The sequence below is a fragment of the Oncorhynchus mykiss genome, chromosome 5 (genome assembly GCF_013265735.2).
Source record: "Oncorhynchus mykiss isolate Arlee chromosome 5, USDA_OmykA_1.1, whole genome shotgun sequence".
NCBI lineage: Eukaryota > Metazoa > Chordata > Actinopteri > Salmoniformes > Salmonidae > Oncorhynchus > Oncorhynchus mykiss.
This window is the reverse complement of record NC_048569.1, coordinates 48,207,511-48,229,963: the sequence shown is the minus strand read 5'-3', so window position 1 is coordinate 48,229,963 and position 22,453 is coordinate 48,207,511. Positions and strand designations below refer to the sequence as shown.

The 22,453-nt window shown below is 42.3% G+C and overlaps 1 protein-coding gene across 5 annotated transcripts in view; it reads right to left on the bottom strand.

Moving 5' to 3' along the window:
• Window positions 1–8,068: 8,068 nt before the first annotated feature.
• LOC110523980 (AF4/FMR2 family member 1) overlaps window positions 8,069–22,453 on the bottom strand; it is a 72,027-nt gene continuing 57,642 nt past the window's right edge. For 3 of the 5 annotated variants that reach the window (XM_036977733.1, XM_036977736.1, XM_036977735.1), the window contains 9 exons: window positions 21,859–22,093; window positions 21,570–21,658; window positions 15,140–15,203; window positions 14,890–15,026; window positions 13,668–13,739; window positions 13,380–13,473; window positions 13,084–13,124; window positions 9,471–9,691; window positions 8,069–9,238 (listed from right to left, as the gene is read on the bottom strand). In XM_036977733.1, the coding sequence (XP_036833628.1) occupies window positions 9,114–9,238; window positions 9,471–9,691; window positions 13,084–13,124; window positions 13,380–13,473; window positions 13,668–13,739; window positions 14,890–15,026; window positions 15,140–15,203; window positions 21,570–21,658; window positions 21,859–22,093 (1,078 nt within the window). In that variant the 3' untranslated portion in view covers window positions 8,069–9,113. The other 2 variants (XM_036977734.1, XM_036977737.1) reach the window with 2 other exon arrangements.

Sequence of the window (22,453 nt, the reverse complement as noted above, 5' to 3'; positions counted from 1 at the left end):
TTTGCCTGGCATTCTAACACAGATTTCCTCCTCAGGGGTTTGCATACTTGTCGAAATCACATGTTCAAAACTTCCTGCATTGGCCGGGAATCGAACCCGGGCCTCCCGCGTGGCAGGCGAGAATTCTACCACTGAACAACCAATGCCTTGGAAGGCTGAGTTAACCTCAAAGGCAGGAAATTGTATCATAAAGCTTTTTTTCCAAGAATATGTTCCACTTTGTGGGCTCAGCAACATTGTTCACCCTAAAAAAAAAAGCAGTACTTTCTCCCCGTCGGGGAATTGAACCCCGGTCTCCCGCGTGACAGGCGGGGATACTCACCCCTATACTAACGAGGAGCAGGTGGGTTGGGGCTTTGAAAAAACGTGGAGCATTGGTACTAACCCTAAATTTGGACTGTTGGGCTTAAACCCTTCTAACAAAAATATCTGTAGAGACTGAATGGTTGGAGCTAGGAACTACTATGACCTCGCTATGGAAAGCTGAGACTCTCACAAACACGTACATGTAATCGATTTTGCTCTATACCGCTCACAAGCCACACAATACTAGTTTGCAGGTGAGGCGTTTGTGGGTAATCCCAGGACATTGTCACAAATGCCAAACTCAAGACAGTTGTCACTGACAAGTTGGTTACTCTTTCCCATTTAACAACTAAAGCCTTGCAAAAAGTTAATCACCTCACACACTGGAAATCTGCAATGGATTCACCAAAGTCTACTGAGAATGAGTAAATGTTCAAAGTCTTATTTTTCAAGAGTCAGTTGAGAATTCGACCAAGACCAGAGATTTCTGTTTGCCTGGCAATCTAACACAGATTTCCTCCTCAGGGGTTTGCATACTTGTCGAAATTACATGTTCAAAACTTCCTGCATTGGCCGGGAATTGAACCCGGGACGTTGTCACAAATGCCAAACTCAAGACAGTTGTCACTGACAAGTTGGTTACTCTCCCATTTAACAACTAAACTAAAGCCTTGCAAAAAGTTAATCACCTCACACACTGGAAATCTGCAATGGATTCACCAAAGTCTACTGAGAATGAGTAAATGTTCAAAGTCTTATTTTTCAAGAGTCAGTTGAGAATTCGACCAAGACCTCCCGCGTGACAGGCGGGGATACTAGTTTGCAGGTGAGGCGTTTGTGGGTAATCCCAGGACATTGTCACAAATGCCAAACTCAAGACAGTTGTCACTGACAAGTTGGTTACTCTTTCCCATTTAACAACTAAAGCCTTGCAAAAAGTTAATCACCTCACACACTGGAAATCTGCAATGGATTCACCAAAGTCTACTGAGAATGAGTAAATGTTCAAAGTCTTATTTTTCAAGAGTCAGTTGAGAATTCGACCAAGACCAGAGATTTCTGTTTGCCTGGCATTCTAACACAGATTTCCTCCTCAGGGGTTTGCGTACTTGTCGAAATCACATGTTCAAAACTTCCTGCATTGGCCGGGAATCGAACCCGGGCCTCCCGCGTGGCAGGCGAGAATTCTACCACTGAACAACCAATGCCTTGGAAGGCTGAGTTAACCGCAAAGGCAGGAAATTGTATCATAAAGCTTTTTTTCCAAGAATATGTTCCACTTTGTGGGCTCAGCAACATTGTTCACCCTAAAAAAAAAAGCAGTACTTTCTCCCCGTCGGGGAATTGAACCCCGGTCTCCCGCGTGACAGGTGGGGATACTCACCCCTATACTAACGAGGAGCAGGTGGGTTGGGGCTTTGAAAAAACGTGGAGCATTGGTACTAACCCTAAATTTGGACTGTTGGGCTTAAACCCTTCTAACAAAAATATCTGTAGAGACTGAATGGTTGGAGCTAGGAACTACTATGACCTCGCTATGGAAAGCTGAGACTCTCACAAACACGTACATGTAATCGATTTTGCTCTATACCGCTCACAAGCCACACAATACTAGTTTGCAGGTGAGGCGTTTGTGGGTAATCCCAGGACATTGTCACAAATGCCAAACTCAAGACAGTTGTCACTGACAAGTTGGTTACTCTTTCCCATTTAACAACTAAAGCCTTGCAAAAAGTTAATCACCTCACACACTGGAAATCTGCAATGGATTCACCAAAGTCTACTGAGAATGAGTAAATGTTCAAAGTCTTATTTTTCAAGAGTCAGTTGAGAATTCGACCAAGACCAGAGATTTCTGTTTGCCTGGCAATCTAACACAGATTTCCTCCTCAGGGGTTTGCATACTTGTCGAAATTACATGTTCAAAACTTCCTGCATTGGCCGGGAATCGAACCCGGGACGTTGTCACAAATGCCAAACTCAAGACAGTTGTCACTGACAAGTTGGTTACTCTTTCCCATTTAACAACTAAAGCCTTGCAAAAAGTTAATCACCTCACACACTGGAAATCTGCAATGGATTCACCAAAGTCTACTGAGAATGAGTAAATGTTCAAAGTCTTATTTTTCAAGAGTCAGTTGAGAATTCGACCAAGACCAGAGATTTCTGTTTGCCTGGCATTCTAACACAGATTTCCTCCTCAGGGGTTTGCATACTTGTCGAAATCACATGTTCAAAACTTCCTGCATTGGCCGGGAATCGAACCCGGGCCTCCCGCGTGGCAGGCGAGAATTCTACCACTGAACAACCAATGCCTTGGAAGGCTGAGTTAACCTCAAAGGCAGGAAATTGTATCATAAAGCTTTTTTTCCAAGAATATGTTCCACTTTGTGGGCTCAGCAACATTGTTCACCCTAAAAAAAAAAAGCAGTACTTTCTCCCCGTCGGGGAATTGAACCCCGGTCTCCCGCGTGACAGGCGGGGATACTCACCACTATACTAACGAGGAGCAGGTGGGTTGGGGCTTTGAAAGAACGTGGAGCATTGGTACTAACCCTAAATTTGGACTGTTAGGCTTAAACCCTTCTAACAAAAATATCTGTAGAGACTGAATGGTTGGAGCTAGGAACTACTATGACCCCGCTATGGAAAGCTGAGACTGATTCAGCAGCTACTTAGTAGAATCAGCTGTGTTAAATTAGGGTTGGACTGAGAACACTCAGGACTGTAGACCTCCAGGAAGAGGGTTGGCAGTCCTGGTTAAGAAGAATAATTCACACAGCCAGCACATTTTTCCCAAAGTTTATTGCCTCAAACATTTTACACTGCAGAGTTCTGGTCGAGATGGCAGAAATGTACCGTTAAACTGGTCCAACATTTTTAACAATTCATCTTCATCTACAGTGGCCAAGCTACAAAGCAGCCTCTTTGGAAAAAAGTAACTTGGAAGAAAATAACCTAAATTAATTGCCAATCAGTCTTTATACGCCTCTGTACATTGCATCTCAAACTATTTACATATTTTCACCAGGCAAAAAAAGTTGAATTACAAAACATTTCTGCACAATTTCCCAGTAAAAGACCAAGGCGATGATGTTCCTTTTAGTGTGATATCACATATTGACAATAATTAAAAAAATTCTAACAGAATACCTACAAATTAAGCACAAAGAATAAAAGGTTTAAATGAAGCATGACAAAGCCTAAAAACTATGAAAGGACATGTAACATGATATAGAAACCAGAGAAATGTGTTTTAAGTAGTAAGTACAATGTCAAATGTAATCTCAAATAGGACATTTCATGTGCAGTGCTGACATCCAAGTTGGGAAACTCAAAATATTATTACTTACAAAGCAGCCTACTTAGAGGAACAAAAATAAACTAAAAGCCATGGTACCAGAGTGTACTCTATTCATAGTTTTCATATTTTTTGATAAAATAAACATAACACATTGTTCTTTTGTGGTTCCATGTGCAGCCCTTATATATTTGCACTCCAATAGACATTGTTTTCCAGTGAGCCCCAATGTATTTATTTTACAGTATAGTAACAAAACATTTCAAAACAATAACTAAAATGGCCCAGATTGAGTAAATTATAGGTAAAAGCATGGTAGCCCAAACCACTAATATTTCATCAAAAACAGTGTTTCATTAGTGCTTTCTTTAATGTTCTAAATATATTGTTTCGTATAATGCTCAGTTTTATAGCATAACCAAAACCTTTACAACAAGCAAGAGGAAAGACTGACAGGTCATTCATTTTTAAGAACTCAGTGGTGTTTTTAGACCAACCCATAGAAGACTAAAGGAAACCGAAAATACAAATAAAATACATGCAAATGTTATGCATGTTGGCCATTTATCTTGCTGTAAGCATTGAAGTGTTAATGAGAGGGCAGGATGGGAAGACAATAACAGAATATTGATGATTGATGCAAAAACAAGGAACATTGGTATTTTGCTTTGATAACATATGTTAAACCACTGATAACCACTGATTTAATCAAATGCAAGTTTAATTGTAATACCATCAAACCCCACCTGATTGAAATCAGAATAACATATACTGTGTAGGGCCCAAATTGAACACAGAGCTTTAAAAGGGAAATGCTGTCATTTATTCTACAGCAAGACAGGGTCTACATCTCAGTCTTTAAACTCCATGAATAGGCCTAAACATACAATACTCATCTAGACATTGTCTGTGCCCCAAATGGGACCATATTCCCTATATTGTGCACTACTTGGTCAAAAATAGAGAATAGGCTGCAATTTGGGACACATTGTTATCTAGAGATAATGGGCAAGAGTCAAAGGTCAGTAGTAGTTTCAAGAACTGCACTAAAAAGCAGCAAATATTTAGATGATTTTGAAAACAAAACTTGTCAATGTATACCGTATGTACATCAGAGCTATGCAAATTATGTAAACACAACCACCTGTCAGTGCTTTCTCAGGCTGCCAGTCAAACAGTGCATCCTTTCCAACGGTCATGACTGTTAGTATAGTAAAGGGAAGAGTAGGACTTGACTTTCAGACTATCGTGCTCTCAACTCCTCCCACATACAGTGCCTTGCGAAAGTATTCGGCCCCCTTGAACTTTGCGACCTTTTCCCACATTTCAGGCTTCAAACATAAAGATATAAAACTGTATTTTTTTGTGAAGAATCAACAACAAGTGGGACACAATCATGAAGTGGAACGACATTTATTGGATATTTCAAACTTTTTTAACAAATCAAAAACTGAAAAATTGGGCGTGCAAAATTATTCAGCCCCTCTACTTTCAGTGCAGCAAAGTCTCTCCAGAAGTTCAGTGAGGATCTCTGAATGATCCAATGTTGACCTAAATGACTAATGATGATAAATACAATCCACCTGTGTAATCAAGTCTCCGTATAAATGCACCTGCACTGTGATAGTCTCAGAGGTCCGTTAAAAGCGCAGAGAGCATCATGAAGAACAAGGAACACACCAGGCAGGTCCGAGATACTGTTGTGAAGAAGTCTAAAGCCGGATTTGGATACAAAAAGATTTCCCAAGCTTTAAACATCCCAAGGAGCACTGTGCAAGCGATAATATTGAAATGGAAGGAGTATCAGACCACTGCAAATCTACCAAGACCTGGCCGTCCCTCTAAACTTTCAGCTCATACAAGGAGAAGACTGATCAGAGATGCAGCCAAGAGGCCCATGATCACTCTGGATGAACTGCAGAGATCTACAGCTGAGGTGGGAGACTCTGTCCATAGGACAACAATCAGTCGTATATTGCACAAATCTGGCCTTTATGGAAGAGTGGCAAGAACAAAGCCATTTCTTAAAGATATCCATAAAAAGTGTCGTTTAAAGTTTGCCACAAGCCACCTGGGAGACACACCAAACATGTGGAAGAAGGTGCTCTGGTCAGATGAAACCAAAATTGAACTTTTTGGCAAGAATGCAAAACGTTATGTTTGGCGTAAAAGCAACACCCTGAACACACCATCCCCACTGTCAAACATGGTGGTGGCAGCATCATGGTTTGGGCCTGCTTTTCTTCAGCAGGGACAGGGAAGATGGTTAAAATTGATGGGAAGATGGATGGAGCCAAATACAGGACCATTCTGGAAGAAAACCTGACGGAGTCTGCCAAAGACCTGAGACTGGGACGGAGATTTGTCTTCCAACAAGACAATGATCCAAAACATAAAGCAAAATCTACAATGGAATGGTTCAAAAATAAACATATCCAGGTGTTAGAATGGCCAAGTCAAAGTCCAGACCTGAATCCAATCGAGAATCTGTGGAAAGAACTGAAAACTGCTGTTCACAAATGCTCTCCATCCAACCTCACTGAGCTCGAGCTGTTTTGCAAGGAGGAATGGGAAAAAATGTCAGTCTCTCGATGTGCAAAACTGATAGAGACATACCCCAAGCGACTTACAGCTGTAATCGCAGCAAAAGGTGGCGCTACAAAGTATTACCTTAAGGGGGGCTGAATAATTTTGCACGCCCAATTTTTCAGTTTTTGATTTGTTAAAAAAGTTTGAAATATCCAATAAATGTCGTTCCACTTCATGATTGTGTCCCACTTGTTGTTGATTCTTCACAAAAAAATACAGTTTTATATCTTTATGCTTGAAGCCTGAAATGTGGCAAAAGGTCGCAAAGTTCAAGGGGGCCGAATACTTTCGCAAGGCACTGTACATAGTCACTTGACTTCTGTTTTTGGGATTCGCTGTGTTAATTATCCATGATGCTACTTTCAAAAAGTATTCAATTTGGGAAGACAGACTTAAGTCTCCTTTAAACATCTAAGGCACACTTTTTATCCAACTCAAATCAAAGCATACAGTGCATGCGGAAAGTATTTAGACCCCTTAACTTTTTTTCCACATTTTGTTAGGTCACAGCCTTATTTTAAAATGGATTAAATAAAAAAATTTTCCTCATCAATCTACACACTAACCCATAATGACAAAGCGAAAACAGGTCGACATTTTTGCAAATGTATTACAAATAAAAAATATACCTTATTTACATAAGTATTCAGACCCTTTGCTATGAGACTCAAATTGAGCTCCGGTGCATCCTGTTTCCATTGATCATCCTTGATGTTTCTACAACTTGGATTTAGAAAAGGAACACACCTGTCTATATAAGGTCCCACAGTTGAACGTGCATGTCAATTCAAAAACCAAGCCATGAGGTTGAAGGAATTGACTGTAGAGCTCCGAGACAGGATTGTGTAGAGGTACAGATCTGGAGAAGGGTGCCAGAAAATGTCTGCAGCATTGAAGGTTCCCAAGAACACAGTGGCCTCCATCATTCTTAAATGGAAAAAGTTTGGAACTGCCAAGATTCTTGCTAGAGCTGGCCGCTCAGCCAAACTGAGCAATCGGGGGAGAAGGGCCTTGGTCAGGGAGGTGACCAAGAACCCGATGGCCACTCTGACAGTGCTTCAGAGATCCTCTTGCGGAGATGGAAAAACCTTCCAGAAGGACAACCATCTCTGTAGCACTCTACCAAATCAGGCCTTTATGGTAGAGTGGCCAGACAGAGTCCACTCCTCAGTAAAAGGCACATGAAGGCCCACTTGCAGTTTACCAAAAGGCAATTAAAGACTCCCAGACAATGAGAAACAAGATTCTCTGGTCTGATGAAACCAAGATTGAACTCTTTGGACTGAATGCCAAGCATCACATCTGGAGGAAACCTGGCACCAGTGAAGCATGGTGGCAGCAGCAGCATCATGCTGTGGGGATGTTTTTCAGCGACAAGGGACTGGGACACTAGTCAGGATTGAGGAAAAGATGTATAGAGAGATCCTTGATGAAAACCTGCTCCAGAGCACTCAGGGACTTCAGACTGAGGTGAAGGTTCACCTTCCAACAGGACAACGACCCTAAGCCAACAGCCAAGACAATGCAGGAGTGGCTTTGGGACAAGTCTCTGAGTGTCCTTGAGTGGCCCAGCCAGAGCTGGTTCTTGAACCCAATCAAATATCTCTGGAGAGACCTGAAAATAGCTGTGCAGCGACACTCCCCATCCAACCTGACAGAGCTTGAGAGGATCTGCAGAGAAGAATGGGAGAAACTCCCCAAATACAGGTGTGCCAAGCTTGTAGCATCCTACCCAAGACTCGAGGCTTTAATCGCTGCCAAAGGTGCTTCAACAAAGTACTGAAAAAGGGTGTGCATACTTATGTAAATGTGATTTCATTTTTTTTATATTAATTTGAAAACATTGATATAAACTTGTTTTTGCTTTGCCATTATGGGGTATTGTGTGTAGTTTGATGAAGGGCAAAAAACAATAGAATCCATTTTAGAATAAGGCTTTAACGTTACAAAATGTGGCAAAACTCAAGGGGTCTGAATAATTTCCGAATGCACTATATTTCTGTTATGACTGAATTAACATAGTGGACCCGTCCTGGCAGGTAGATTCAATCTCCTTTGAAGAGAAAAGAGAATAATAAACAAACATATTCACAGAAAGTGACCAGGGCCATCTTGTGGCATGCCAATTTTTCAGGGCAAAACCAATTTAGAAATACTTTATGGAGCGCAGAGATACTGGTTATATTCTGCAGGAGTTGACCAATATTATTATTACTATTATTATAGGATGGGTCTGGAATGGATGGATACCTGTGGTTCTATAGGCCTTTTCAGCTGGGTGAAGTAAATATTGGCCATGACACCGCTTTTGATCAAACAAAATTTTACTGAAACAATATAAAAATAGTGATAATATAATAAGGCTAATAAATAAGCTTTTTATCATCACTGCTTTGCATTACCACAGGAGAAGGGTGGGAGGACTCTTTGACCCCTCCCAAAAGTTATTCAGCCAACCTTCCCACTGTCTAACCCCCAGGGGATACAGGGCCCAGAGGGGTGGCCAGGCCACAGTCAGTTGGCTGTGTGACAAATTATTCAGAAAGGGAGAGTCTCATTCAACTCACTACAGGTCTAGCAGGCCCTGCTGCCTCCAGAGATCCAGAGGTGGATGTGATAGTTGTTTTGTTAATGGACCCATCCATGTGACCAACAGAGGACGAGGACCCGGAAGTGTGTGGGACACAGGGTCTCTGAACATCAGTTTCATAGGTAGTTGGGAAAAATTTAATAAAAGTTGACTTTGTATCTATATGAACAACTTGTAGAGGGACTTGGGATCCTGCTTTCGCCTGATGACCTGTCAATAAATAAAGCCAAATAGGATGTCCCGGACAGGGTTATCCAGGGCTGGGTACTGTAGGAGTACGGCAGGAGTAAGCAGGGCTGTGTAGTGCTGGGTGGGGTTGAGAAACAGTCACTGTGTCTCGCAGGTGTCCAGTCGGAGCCACTGCAGTCCCTGCCGTGTGTGACGCACCAGAGAGCTCATGGTGGAGGTCAGGCTCAACTGGCCCAGAGCTGAGTCCAGCTCAGACAACAAACCTAGAGAGACAAAAAAAAAAGATAAGAGCCTGGAGAAGTTAATAACAACATTAGATGGAGTAGCAGGAAAGAAATGCTCACATGAATATTACTACAACCATCACCAGTATTTTTTCCCAGTCATCATGACCTCAAGTAATGATATATAGAACTACAGCTTATAAAGAATCTGTTCAGGTGTAATAATATCCTTGTGTAAGACTATTTAACCTTCCCCTCTGCTCCCCCTTACCACTGCCTCTGTGTGCCAGCTCGTCAGCCTGCTCCCAGATGTCGTGAGCACTCAGGAAGAGTGCTGTGATGTTGACGTAGGACGATGCCACCTGCTGGATGACCTGGGGAATGGCCACAGTGCTCACATTGCCCATCCCCACCCCACTGCTGTGATTGGAGCCTGGCCCAGAGCTGGCAGGAGACGGCATGGGAGACATGGGGGATGGTGTGCCCGTGCTTCTGGGAAAGAGAGGGCAGGGTGGGGCATGAGTTACCTTTTATTTAACTAGGTTACTCAGTTAAGAACAAATTCTTATTTTCAATGATGGCCTAGGAACGGTGGGTTAACTGCCTTGTTCAGTGGCAGAACGACAGATTTTTACCTTGTCAGCTCAGGGATTCGATCTTGCAACTTTTCGATTACTAGTCCAATGCTCTAACCACTATGTTACCTCCCGCCCCGGATGGGACTGAGCACATAATACGATGACTTCCAACAGTATATATACACTTATTAATAAGTGGGTTGAATGAGATGTACAGTCGTGGACAAAAATATTGGGACCCTTGCACTTTTTTCAAATAATGCACCATTTCTTCCAGAAAGCTGTTGAAATTAAAATATATTTTGGTATCCACATATGTATGTCTTCAGTGTGCAGTTGAACAAAACAACCAGAGAATTATCTGAGGAGATCAGATACAAGATTGGAGCCAAGCATGGACAATCGAGGCTACAAGTTCATCTCCAGAGACCTTGATGTTCCTGTTTCCATCGTAAGTAATGTAATCAAAAGGTTTAAGGCCCATGCCACTGTAGCCAACCTCACTGGACATGGCCACAAGAGAAAACTTAATGGAAGATTGCAGCAAAGTATTGTTTGAATGGTGGAGAAAGCACCTCAGTCAACTGCCACAAAGATTCAAGCTGACATTCAGACAGTTTCAACTCGCACAATCCGTCGCCAACTCAATGAAAAGGGGTTACATTGTAGGAGTCCCAAGAGGACCCCACTGCTGAGAGGAATACATAAGAAAGCCCGACTGCAATTTGCCAAAACACAGCTGAACATGCCAAAATCCTTCTGGGAGAATATCCTGTGGACAGATGAGACCAATTTACAGCTTTTTGGTAAAGCACACCATCTCTACAGAAAACAAAATTAAGCTTTCAAAGAAAAGAACACCTTTCCTACAGTCAAACATGGAGGTTGTGATGTTTTGGGGTTGCTTTGCTGCCTCTGGAACTGGGTGCCTTGAACGTGTGCATGGCATCATGAAATCAGGTGAATACAAAAGGTATTTTGGAGTCCAATGTCGGACCCAGTGTCAGAAAAATGTGTCTCCGTTGAAGGTCATGGGTCTTCCAGTAGGACAATGGCCCCAAACACACTTCAAAAAGGACCCAGGAATGGTTCAAGACAAAACGCTGGACTGTTCTGAAGTGGCCAGCAAGTCCAAATCTAAATCCCATTGAAAACTTGTGGAGAGATCTGAAAACAGCAGTTAGGAGAAGGCACCCTTCTAATCTGGGAGAACTGGAGCAGTTTGTACAAGAGGACTGGGCCAAACTGCCAGTACAGAGGTGCAGGAAGCTCATTGATGGTTATAGGAAGCGCTTGATTGCAGTTATTTTGACCAAAGGCTGTGCTACCAAATATTAAGTCTAGGGTGTCAATAATTTTGTCAATGCCATTTTTGTTTATTTCCTGATTTAAATGGATATATTAACTTCTGAATCAAAACGGTTCTGTAATGTTACGTTACTTATGAAGCCTTTTTTATTTAAGCAGTTGTCAAAGTACTCTTGATTGATTCCCCAGTGGGTTAAAATTTGCTTTGGTGATGAAATTTCACTTCCTTATGTTATAAAATAAATGTTACCAAGACAAAAATGATTCTTCATGTTCTGAATCATTCAGTGGGGTCTAACATATCATTAACATTATATACAAAAAGTCTGATTTTGTAACCTAATAAGCACCGAGCTCTGTTGACAGAGTGGTGCCGCTTTCTCGCAGCATTCTTTGAGGATTTGACATGTTGTGGTGGTCGTCTGCAAAGTTGTTTCCGCGGGGCACAAAAAGTTTAATTAACATGACGTGAGCTGAAAATAAATGTAAAGTTGCTGGATATTGGCGGGAAATGGAAAAACCTGTCGTACACGTTGATCCAGAGCATCCCAAACTGCTCAATGGGTGACATGTCTGAGCATGTAGGCCATGGAAGAAATGGAACATTTTAAGCTTTGTTTCAGAACATTCAATTCTCTGACAATAGCTCTGATGGACTTTCCTGCAACACTCCCCCAAAACTTGACACGTTGTTTTACAAAACTGCACATTTTAGAGTGGCACAAGGTTCACCTGTGTAATGATCACGCTGTTTAATCCTCATCTTGGCAAAGGAGAAATGCTCACTAACAGGGATGTAAACACATTTGTGCACAATTTCTGGGATCTTTTATTTAAGTTCATGAAACAAGGGACCAACACTTTTATATTTTTGAATTCTAGTCAATATAACTACTGCTGTACACACACACACACACACACACACACACACACACACACACACACACACACACACACACCTTTTCTATTCATTCACGAAATTCACAAAACTTTTTCCACATTATGTTGGGTTACAGTCTGAATTAAACATTTATTAAATTGGGATTTTGTTTCACTGATCTATAGAAAATACCCACAATTATCTGAATGGTCCCTCAGTCGAGTACTGAATTTCAAGCACAGATTCAACCAAAAAGACCAGGGAGGTTTTCCAATAACTCACAAAGGTCTCCGATTGGCAGATGGGTAAAAATAAACAAAAGCATACAGTGAACATACTTTTGAGTATGGTAAAGTTATTAACTAGGTTTTGGACGGTGTATCATTACACCCAGTAACTACAAAGCTACTGGTGTCCTTCCTAACTCTTGCCAGAGTGGAAGGATTTCCCCATGAGGCCAATGGGGATTTTAAAACAGAGTTTGATGGCTGTGATAGTTTTCTCCTGAGGATGGATCAACATTGTAGTTACTCCACAATTTTCACCTAAATGACAGAGTGAAAAGAAGGAAGCATTTACAGATTACAAATATTCCAAAACATGCATCCTGTTTGCAACAAGACGCTAATAGTAATACTGCAAAAAAAATGCAGCAAAGAAAGTAACTTTTAATGTTTGGAGAAAATCCAACACATGACTGAGTACCCCTCTTCATATTTTCAAGCATGATGGAGGCTGCATCATGTTATCGGTATGCTTGTCAACAGCAAGGACTGGGGAGTTTTTCAAGATAGAAAGAAACAGTGGAGCTAAGAACATGCAAAATCAGAGGAAAGACTGGCTCAGTCTGTTTTCCAACAGATACTGGGAGACAAATTCACCTTTCAGCAGGACAATAACCTAAACACAAGGCCACATTTACACTGGAGTTGATTACCAAGAGGATATTGAACGCTCCTAAATGGCCTAGTTACAGTTTTGATTTAAATCTGCTTGAAACTATGGCAAGACTTAAAAATGGCTGTCTAGCAATGATCAACAACCAACTTGACAGCAGGAGACAGGACACACAAAGGGAAAAGGCTGAGCAGAGGACAACCACTAGGTAAAATACTTACTTTGAGACACATTGGGAGGGGGCTGCAGACTTGGAGGAGCTCTGAAAAAGAGAATTTAAAATCCAATTCAGTCAAACTCATTTGCTATTTAACCATGTCTCTACACACATTGACAATTTAATATTCATTTGAATTTACACACCAACATACGTTTTGATTACTCAATAGTAATCCAAGTACTCAACTAGTTGGCAGCGACGTTCTGAGCACACATTTATTTTCCAGTGAATGTGTGTACACTACACACACAAAGACATGCAGAAACAAAGGACCAACATGTGATCCTTGAAGCCTACCTTGAAATGATCCGTGAGGGTCCTTGAATACTTAAGTGCCGTTTCTCTTTTGTAGCGAAACATGGCCATCTGTAGAAGGGACTGGCACCTCATACTGACAGACAATAACAAAAAGGTTACATTCTCATAATCCTCTGCAGGAATACTTCATTTCACTGACTTGAGGTAAAAATGGATCCAAAGTGCCACTACTTGACATTTATGTTACATTTAACAGAACTATAGTGAACTATTGTGTGGTGTAGCAGGGTATATATTACATATAGTAGGGTCCAGGTATCTAGTTACCATAATATTGTAAAATCCTTGTCTGTAACAGGGGCAGAGGGGTCCACAGAACCCTTCAGTTTCAGTATGAACCTGAAAGAGTAGAGATGGCATTTAAAAAAGCTAGAAAAAGCACAGGAAACAAAGCAAAGGTGAGTTCACAAAAAAAAGGAACTCATCATGAGGGGTCGCAGTGGCTCGTTGCCTCATCCATACCCACACATGTAATCAGAGTCGGCCATAGCCTTTGAGGCCCTGAACCTCATGAAGCTGGATGAGAGAATGCCCAGAGTGTGCAAAGCAGTCATCAAGGCAAAAGGTGGATATTTTGAAGAATCTCAAATATAAAATATATTTTTATTTGTTTAACACTTTTTTGGTTACTACATGATTCCATATGTGTCATTTCAATAGTTTTGATGTCTTCATTATTATTCTACAATGTAGAATAAAGTACAAATAATGAAAAACCCTGGAATGAGTAGGTGTCCAAACTTTTGACAGGTACTGTATGTAAATTTGATTTCTGTATTTCATTTTTGATACATCCGTGAAATTCTTAATTGAATAAAACAAACTTTTGAATGTAGTTTTTATGACGTGCACCCCAATAAAATACATACCATATAACCTACACAGGTTTCACGTGTGTAGCTGGTTGGCACTACAGTCAGAGGCTCCAATGTGTAGCAATTTGAAGTGGTAGACCTCTAATTTCATGCAAAATGGAATTACAGTTCTGTAATTAAGTTAGCTAAATGAGAAGGAGTAAGCTAGCAGGAGCAACCGACAGGTTTAATCTGAATGAAGTTGTAGAAAAGGACGGGGGAGTGCAGCAAAATGGCCTCAACTAGTCTGGCTAGCTGACATCTGGCCATCTTCTCTTCTTTAAATCAATTTGATGCAGTAAAGACAGCCACTGCCAGATGGGATAATAGACAAACTTGTAAATGCCATAGGTTATCTAATTAGCACGAGTTTGTGGCATTTTCCCCCCCACTCTCCCTCCTGTCTCACACACACACACACACCATCGGGCTGTGAACATCCTCTGAGGCGTGCAGGCTGCACAGCAAACAAGTGTCCAAGTTTAAATAAAGTCACAAAAAAAACATGTTTTACAACTATCTGGATATCCCCCAAAAATGTCTTATTATTCAAACCTGAAAATATTTCAAATGCCCACCCCTACTCACTGCAGCTAAGGAGCTCTATCTAGTACATATTGTTTTGGGCTGCGTACCTTATCAGATCCAAGGTTTCAGCGAACATCGTATATGCCGACTTCGGGGTCTGGGGATCGGTTTCCATAGCGATGCCGCTCTCCACAAAGGACATGGCAGCATCGAGGTAGTTGAAAGCTTTGCCAACCTTATCAGACTGGAGAAAACAAAAAACGCACAGACCTTTGTTTAGAATCCATTGAGACTGTCACAAGTGAAAGAAAAATACTGAATTGAGAGAGAATGAGTGTGTAAAAATAGGACTATTACCGTGGCATCTGCTTTGTGCTTGAGTTTTTTGGCTTCCTTCATATGATACTCCACTGGGTGCTGCCTGTGGGTGGCAGGAACAGAGGTATATAAACTCAGCAAAAAAAGAAACGTCCTCTCAGTCAACTGCGTTAATTTTCAGCAAACTTAATGTGTAAATATTTGTATGAACATAACAAATTCAACAACTGAGACAAACTGAACAAGTTCCACAAACATGTGACTAACAGAAATGGAATAATGTGTTACTCCACTCTTCCGTCAAGGAACATACAAGTTCCTGGACATTTTTGAGGGGAATGGCCCTAGCCCTCACTCCAATCCAACAGGTCCCAGATGTGCTCCATGGGATTGAGATCCAGGCTCTTCTCTGGACATGGCAGAACACTGACATTCCTGTCTTGAAGGAAATCATGAACGGAATGAGCTGTATGGTTGGTGGCATTGTCATGCTGGAGGGTCATGTCAGGATGAGCCTGCAGGAAGGGTACCACATGAGGGAGGAGGATGTCTTCCCTGTAACGCACAGCATTGAGATTGCCTGCAATGACAACAAGTTCAGTCCCATGACGGACCCTCCACCTCGATCCCGCTCCAGAAAACAGGCCTCGGTGTAACGCTCAATCCTTCGACGATAAACGTGAATCCGACCATCACCTTTGGTGAGACAAAACCGTGACTCGTCAGTGAAGAGCACTTTTGCCAGTCCTGTCTGGTCCAGCAACGGTGGGTTTGTGCCCATAGGCAACGTTGTTGCCGGTGATGTCTGGTGAGGACCTGCCTTACAACAGGTCTACAAGCCCTCAATCCAGCCTCTCTCAGCCTATTGCGGACAGTCTGAGCACTGATGGAGGGATTGTGCAACTCAGGCAGTTGTTGCCATCCTGTACCTATCCCATAGGTGTGATGTTCAGATGTGCCGATCCAGTGCAGGTGTTACACGTGGTCTGCCACTGCAAGGACAATCAGCTGTCTGTCCCGTCTCCCTGTAGCGCTGTCTTAGGCGTCTCACAGTACGGATATTGCAATTTATTCTCCAGACCACATCTGCAGTCCTCATGCCTCCTTGCAGCATGCCTAAGGCACGTTCACACAGATAAGCAGGAACCCTGGGCATCTTTCTTTTGGTGTTTTTCAGAGTCAGTAGAAAGTGCCCTAAGTTTTTATAACTGTGACCTTAATTGCCTACCTTCTGTAAGCTGTTAGTGTCTTAACAACCGTTCCACAGGTGCATGTTCATTCATTGTTTATGGTTAATTGAACAAGCATGGGAAACAGTGTTTAAACACTTTACAATGAAGAACTGTGAAGTTTGGGATTTTTATAAATTATCTTTGAAAGACAGGGTCCTGAAAAGGACATGTATGGTCACTGTGGGGACGACTTCGTCGATGCACTTATTGTTGAAACTGAGGTGGTACACTCCTCAATGCCATTGGAAGAATTCCAGAACATATTCCAGTCTGTGCTAGCAAAACAGTCCTGTAGCATAGCATCTGACCACTTCCGTATTGAGTGAGTCACTGGTACTTCCTGCTTTAGTTTTAGCTTGTAAGCAGGAATCAGGAAGATAGAATTATGGTCAGATATGCCAAATGTAGGGCGAGGGAGAGCTTTGTATGCGTCTGTGTCAGAATATATTTTCCACAGGTTGCACATGTAACATGCCGGTAGAAATGAGGTAAAACTGATTTAAGTTTGCCTGCATTAACCTCTCTGCGCACCGAACCCGTTAGCGGGATTAAATTCGACAACATACGGTGATCGCTACATAAATAGTCATATTAAACATTAATGAAAAGTGTCTCACATGGGTCGAAAGCCTAGAATCTTTCTGATCCAACTGCGTTGTCAGATTTAAAAAAGGATTTACAGCAAAAGAATACAAAGCGATTATCTGAGAACAAAGCCCCATAAAAAATAATATGTAATGTTTGTGTGTTGGAAGACCAACCCATGTAGTAAACTCCGGTGTAAAGAGGTTCATTCGCCATTGAAGATTCATACCGGAAGGAGCCATGCATGTTACGCACAGCGTTGTTTTGGTAAAGCGCATCTTCAGGTGTTAATAAATCAATCAGTATGGCGACTAAGTCAGGGAAAGCTAAATCTAAGTCTAGATATACAGATGTACACACCATTTTAGAAGAAATTTATCGGGAAAGTGAGAGAGATTGTTGGAGGACAATTCATTTAGCGATTCCCAAATGGAGGAATATTTTTTGAACGGAGAGGACATCGTTTTGGACTGGTAAGTTCTTCTCATGCTAATGCCGTTGTTTGAAATTAATAATATAAAATATTATTTGTGAAATGAAATAGCCTATTTGAGGCTGTTGAGGGGAGTGCAGGCCCACAACAATTGCCAAAGTGAAATGGAGACAGTAGATACAGCTGGTCTGTTGTAATATAATAAAGACAGTAGATCTGGCTGGTCTGTCATAATATAATAGAGACAGTAGATCTAGCTGAAATGTCATAATATAAAATAGACATTAGATCTAGCTGGTCTGTCATAATATATTCAACCTTCTGTTCCCTGTACTCTAAATACACTGCTCAAAAAAATAAAGGGAACACTTAAAACAACACAATGTAACTCCAAGCCAATCACACTTCTGTGAAATCAAACTGTCCACTTAGGAAGCAACACTGATGGACAATACATTTCACATGCTGTCGTGCAAATGGAATAGACAACAGGTGGAAATTATAGGCAATTAGCAAGACACCCCCAATAAAGGAGTGGTTCTGCAGGTGGTGAGCACAGACCACTTCTCAGTTCCTATGCTTCCTGGCTGATGTTTTGGTCACTTTTGAATGCTGGCTGGCGATGCTTTCACTCTAGTGGTAGCATGAGTCAGAGTCTACAACCCACACATGTGGCTCAGGTAGTGCAGCTCATCCAGGATGGCACATCAATGCGAGCTGTGGCAAGAAGGTTTGCTGTGTCTGTCAGCGTAGTGTCCAGAGCATGGAGGCGCTACCAGGAGACAGGCCAGTACATCAGGAGACGTGGAGGAGGCCGTAGGAGGGCAACAACCCAGCAGCAGGACAGCTAACTCCGCCTTTGTGCAAGGAGGAGCAGGAGGAGCACTGCCAGAGCCCTGCAAAATGACCTCCAGCAGGCCACAAATGAGCATGTGTCTGCTCAAACAGTCAGAAACAGACTCCATGAGGGTGGTATGAGGGCCCGACGTCCACAGTTGGGGGTTGTGCTTACAGCCCAACACCGTGCAGGACGTTTGACATTTGCCAGAGAACACCAAGATTGGAAAATTCACCACTGGCGCCCTGTGCTCTTCACAGATGAAAGCAGGTTCACACTGAGCACATCTGACAGACGTGACAGAGTCTAGAGATGCCGTGGAGAACGTTCTGCTGCCTGCAACATCCTCCAGCATGACCGGTTTGGCGGTGGGTCAGTCATGGTGTGGGGTGGCATTTATTTGGGGGGCCGCACAGCCTTCCATGTGCTCGCCAGAGGTAGCCTGACTGCCATTAGGTACCGAGATGAGATCCTCAGACCCCTTGTGAGACCATATGCTGGTGCGGTTGGCCCTGGGTTGCTCCTCATGCAAGACAATGCTAGACCTCATGTGGCTGGAGTGTGTCAGCAGTTCCTGCAAGAGGAAGGCATTGATGCTATGGACTGGCCCGCCCGTTCACCAGACCTGAATCCAATTGAGCACATCATGTCTCGCTTTATCTACCAACGCCACGTTGCACCACAGACTGTCCAGGAGTTGGCGGATGCTTTAGTCCAGGTCTGGGAGGAGATCCCTCAGGAGACCATCCGCCACCTCATCAGGAGCATGCCCAGGCATTGTAGGGAGGTCATACAGGCACGTGGAGGCCACACACACTACTGAGCCTCATATTGACTTGTTTTAAGGACATTACATCAAAGTTGGATCAGCCTGTAGTGTGGTTTTCCACTTTAATTTTGAGTGCGACTCCAAATCCAGACCTCCATGGGTTGATAAATTTGATTTCCATTGATAATTTGTGTGATTTTGTTGTCAGCAACTATGTAAACTATGTAAAGAAAAAAGTATTTAATAAGAATATTTCATTCATTCAAATCTAGGATGTGTTATTTTAGTGTTCCCTTTATTTTTTTGAGCAGTGTATATCTGTTTATTATACCTGTTGATACAGGGCTCATATGTGAAACTTTTCAAACTGAACATTTTCTTTCACAGTGACACAGACTCCCAGAGCCCCCCAGTGCCAAGGTTTCCATCCCCCACTGAAGCTGGTTCATCCAGCTACTGCCACAAGTGGTGTTCATCTGCCCAAATGTATTTCTGCAGTCATGGATGTGCCTCAGGGCCAAAGGGGCACAGCATGGAGGCGTCGCTGTGTTCTTTGCAAAATGAAGTCCCCCATCACCTGCACCACATGCTTGGTGACCCTCTGCTTTACAGCAGAAAGAGACTGCTATGGCACCTGGCATCAGCAGCATAATATTGTGTAGAGGACTGAGGGTCTTCCAAATATTGAAAGTGTTATTTTGTAAATGTATATATATATTTTTTTCTCCATTTTTTGGGGGGGTGTGTTAGAATACCATTTTGGTATTTTGTATATAGTTATTCCATTCAAAATGTATAACTTCACCAATTTGGCCACTTGGGTACATTTGGGCTACTTGTGTGGGACACCTGGGGGACTTCATGATACATGTTATGTAGCACACTCATTTCTGAAGTTATCATTCTGAAACGTTGCACAAGTACTGTTGCCCTCTTATGTGTTTCACTGAAATTGTCCCCATCAGAATGTTTGTTTTGTCTCGTTCATTTTAAAGATGATGATACAACAAAAATGAAAAAACGTATGGTTTTTTCATTGTATTATCTAAACCAGATCTATTGTGTTTTATTCTCCTACATTCAATTCACATTTACACAAACTTCAGAGTGTTTTCTTTCAAATGAAATCAAGAGTATGCATATCCTTGGTTCTGAGCCTGAGCTACAGGCAGTTAGATTTGGGTATGTCTTCAGGCGGAAATTGAAAAAAGTTGGGGGGTAGCTGTTTAAAGTCCCCGGCCACTAGGAGCACCACTTCTGGATTAGCATTTTCTTGTTTGCTTATGGCCTTCTATAGCTCGTTGAGTGGGTCTTAGTTCCAGCATTCTTTTGTAATGGTAAATATAGATTAACTCTACAGCTTATCATGAAATACTCTACCTCAGGCAAGCAATACCTCGAGACACCAGCTATTATTTACCAATAGACACACAACCCCACCCCTTGTCTTACCAGACGTAGCTGTTCTGTCCTGCCGATGCACGGAAAACCCAGCCAACTGTATATTGTCATTGTCGTCATTCAGCCACATCTCAGTTAAACATACGATATTACAGTTAATGTCCCGTTGGTAGGATAGTCTCGAAGTGAATTCTCCAGTGATTGCACGTTGGCCAATAGAACGAACGGATGGTGGGTTACCCAATTGCTGATGAATTTCTCACAAGGCACACCTATCTCCGCACCCTGTATTTCTGTCTTTTCCTTACGCGAATGACTGGGATTTGGCCGGTTCTCGGAGAAGCCGTATATCTTTCGCGTTGGACTCATTAAAGAAAAAGATCTTCGTCCAGTTCAAGGTGTGTAATCACTGGTCTGATATCCAGAAGCTCTTTTTGGGCATAAGAGTTGGTAGCAGCAACATTAAATACAAAGTAAGTTACAAACAATGTGAAAAAACACACAAAATACCATAGTTGGTTAGGAGCCCGTAAAACGGCAGCCATCCCCTCGGGCGCCATTACTGGTGGTGGTAGTGTGATGGTTTGGGGATGCTTTGCTGCCTTAATAGAATGAACCATGAATTCTGCTCTGTATCAGATAATTCTACAGGAGAATGTCAGGCCATCCGTCTGTGAGCTGAAGATGAAGCGCAGCTGGGTCATACAGCAAGACAATGATCCAAAACACACAATCAAGTCTACATAAAACGTCTAAAAAGCAACAAATTTGAAGTTCTGGAATGGCCTAGTCAAAGTCCAGACCTAATCCCAATTGAGATGTGCCAGGACTTGAAACGAGCAGTTCATGCTTTAAAAGCAACAAATGTCGCTGACTTAAAGCAGTTCTGCATGGAAGAGTGGGTCAAAATAAGAGGGCCACTGATCAACTACAGGAAGCGTTTGGCTGGAGACACTGCAGCTAAACCATTTATTGAGTGTAAGGGGGCAACCATTTTTTCCACAGGGGCATAAGGTGTTGTTTAACTTTTCTAATGATATAAGTATGTAATTGTTGTGTTATTTGTTCACTCGGGTTCCCTTTATCTAATATTAGGTTTTGATTGAAGATCTGATAACATTGATAACAAAAGTAGAAACAATTAGAAAGGGGGGAGAAATCCTTTTTTCACAGCACAGTATATATAATGACAAACAGGGAAGGAATCTTACCTGTCCTCGACCTTGAGCAGAGGTCTGGAGGACAGGGAACCCCCGGTGAGCTGGGCAGGCACAGAGAAGGCAAAGCTGCTCTTGGGGGCCTTCAGACAAAACCAGAGGAGACAGTATATCAACACCTATTTCTCATTATTTCAGATAACCTTTATACAGGCAATTAACGATAAATACTGAGCTTCTTCCTTTGAATAACATCTAACACTTCTGACGCACCTGCTGAAGCAACTCTCAGATGTGTGACTTAATTTCACATATAACATACATATTGACTCAAATCTCTTGCCTTGCCAGTCTTGGAATGCTCTGTGTGTCGTTTCCCAGTGCCCTTCTTGTGTTTGACGGGGGTGGAGGCCTCCCTGTCCTTGCTTTTGGCTGCTGAGGCAGCGTTGGGCTCTGGGGTCTCCCCTGCAAGCCGCTTGCGCCTCCCCGGCTCTTTCCCAGGGTCTTGCAGAGGGACAGAAGCCCCCTTCTTCGACCGCATCCTCTCCACCTCCTCCTCTCCAGGGTTCTTGGGCGTCCTGTGAAAGAAAAGGCCAGATGGCAAGTTAGATCAGAATGGGACAGAGGAAGATACTGTGAAAGGGGACTCTTCTCCTCTGATGGGAGAATGCCCAGTCAGCAGGGTGTTGGTAGGTCCTTAAAAAAAATCTTACATTCTGATTTAAAATCTTCAGTTTTCAAAAGGTGTTAAAAAATGTGATGGAATAGCCCCCTTTATTTTGTGCCGCTGCGTAATTGTTGCCACCATGGTAAAAAAAAATGAGAGCAAGGTAGCCTATACAATTTGATAAACGACAACACTAACTAGAGCTGGGATGATAAACCAAAAATTACAGACACCTAATATTGTCCTCCTCTTACTGAAGCAAGCAATTTTG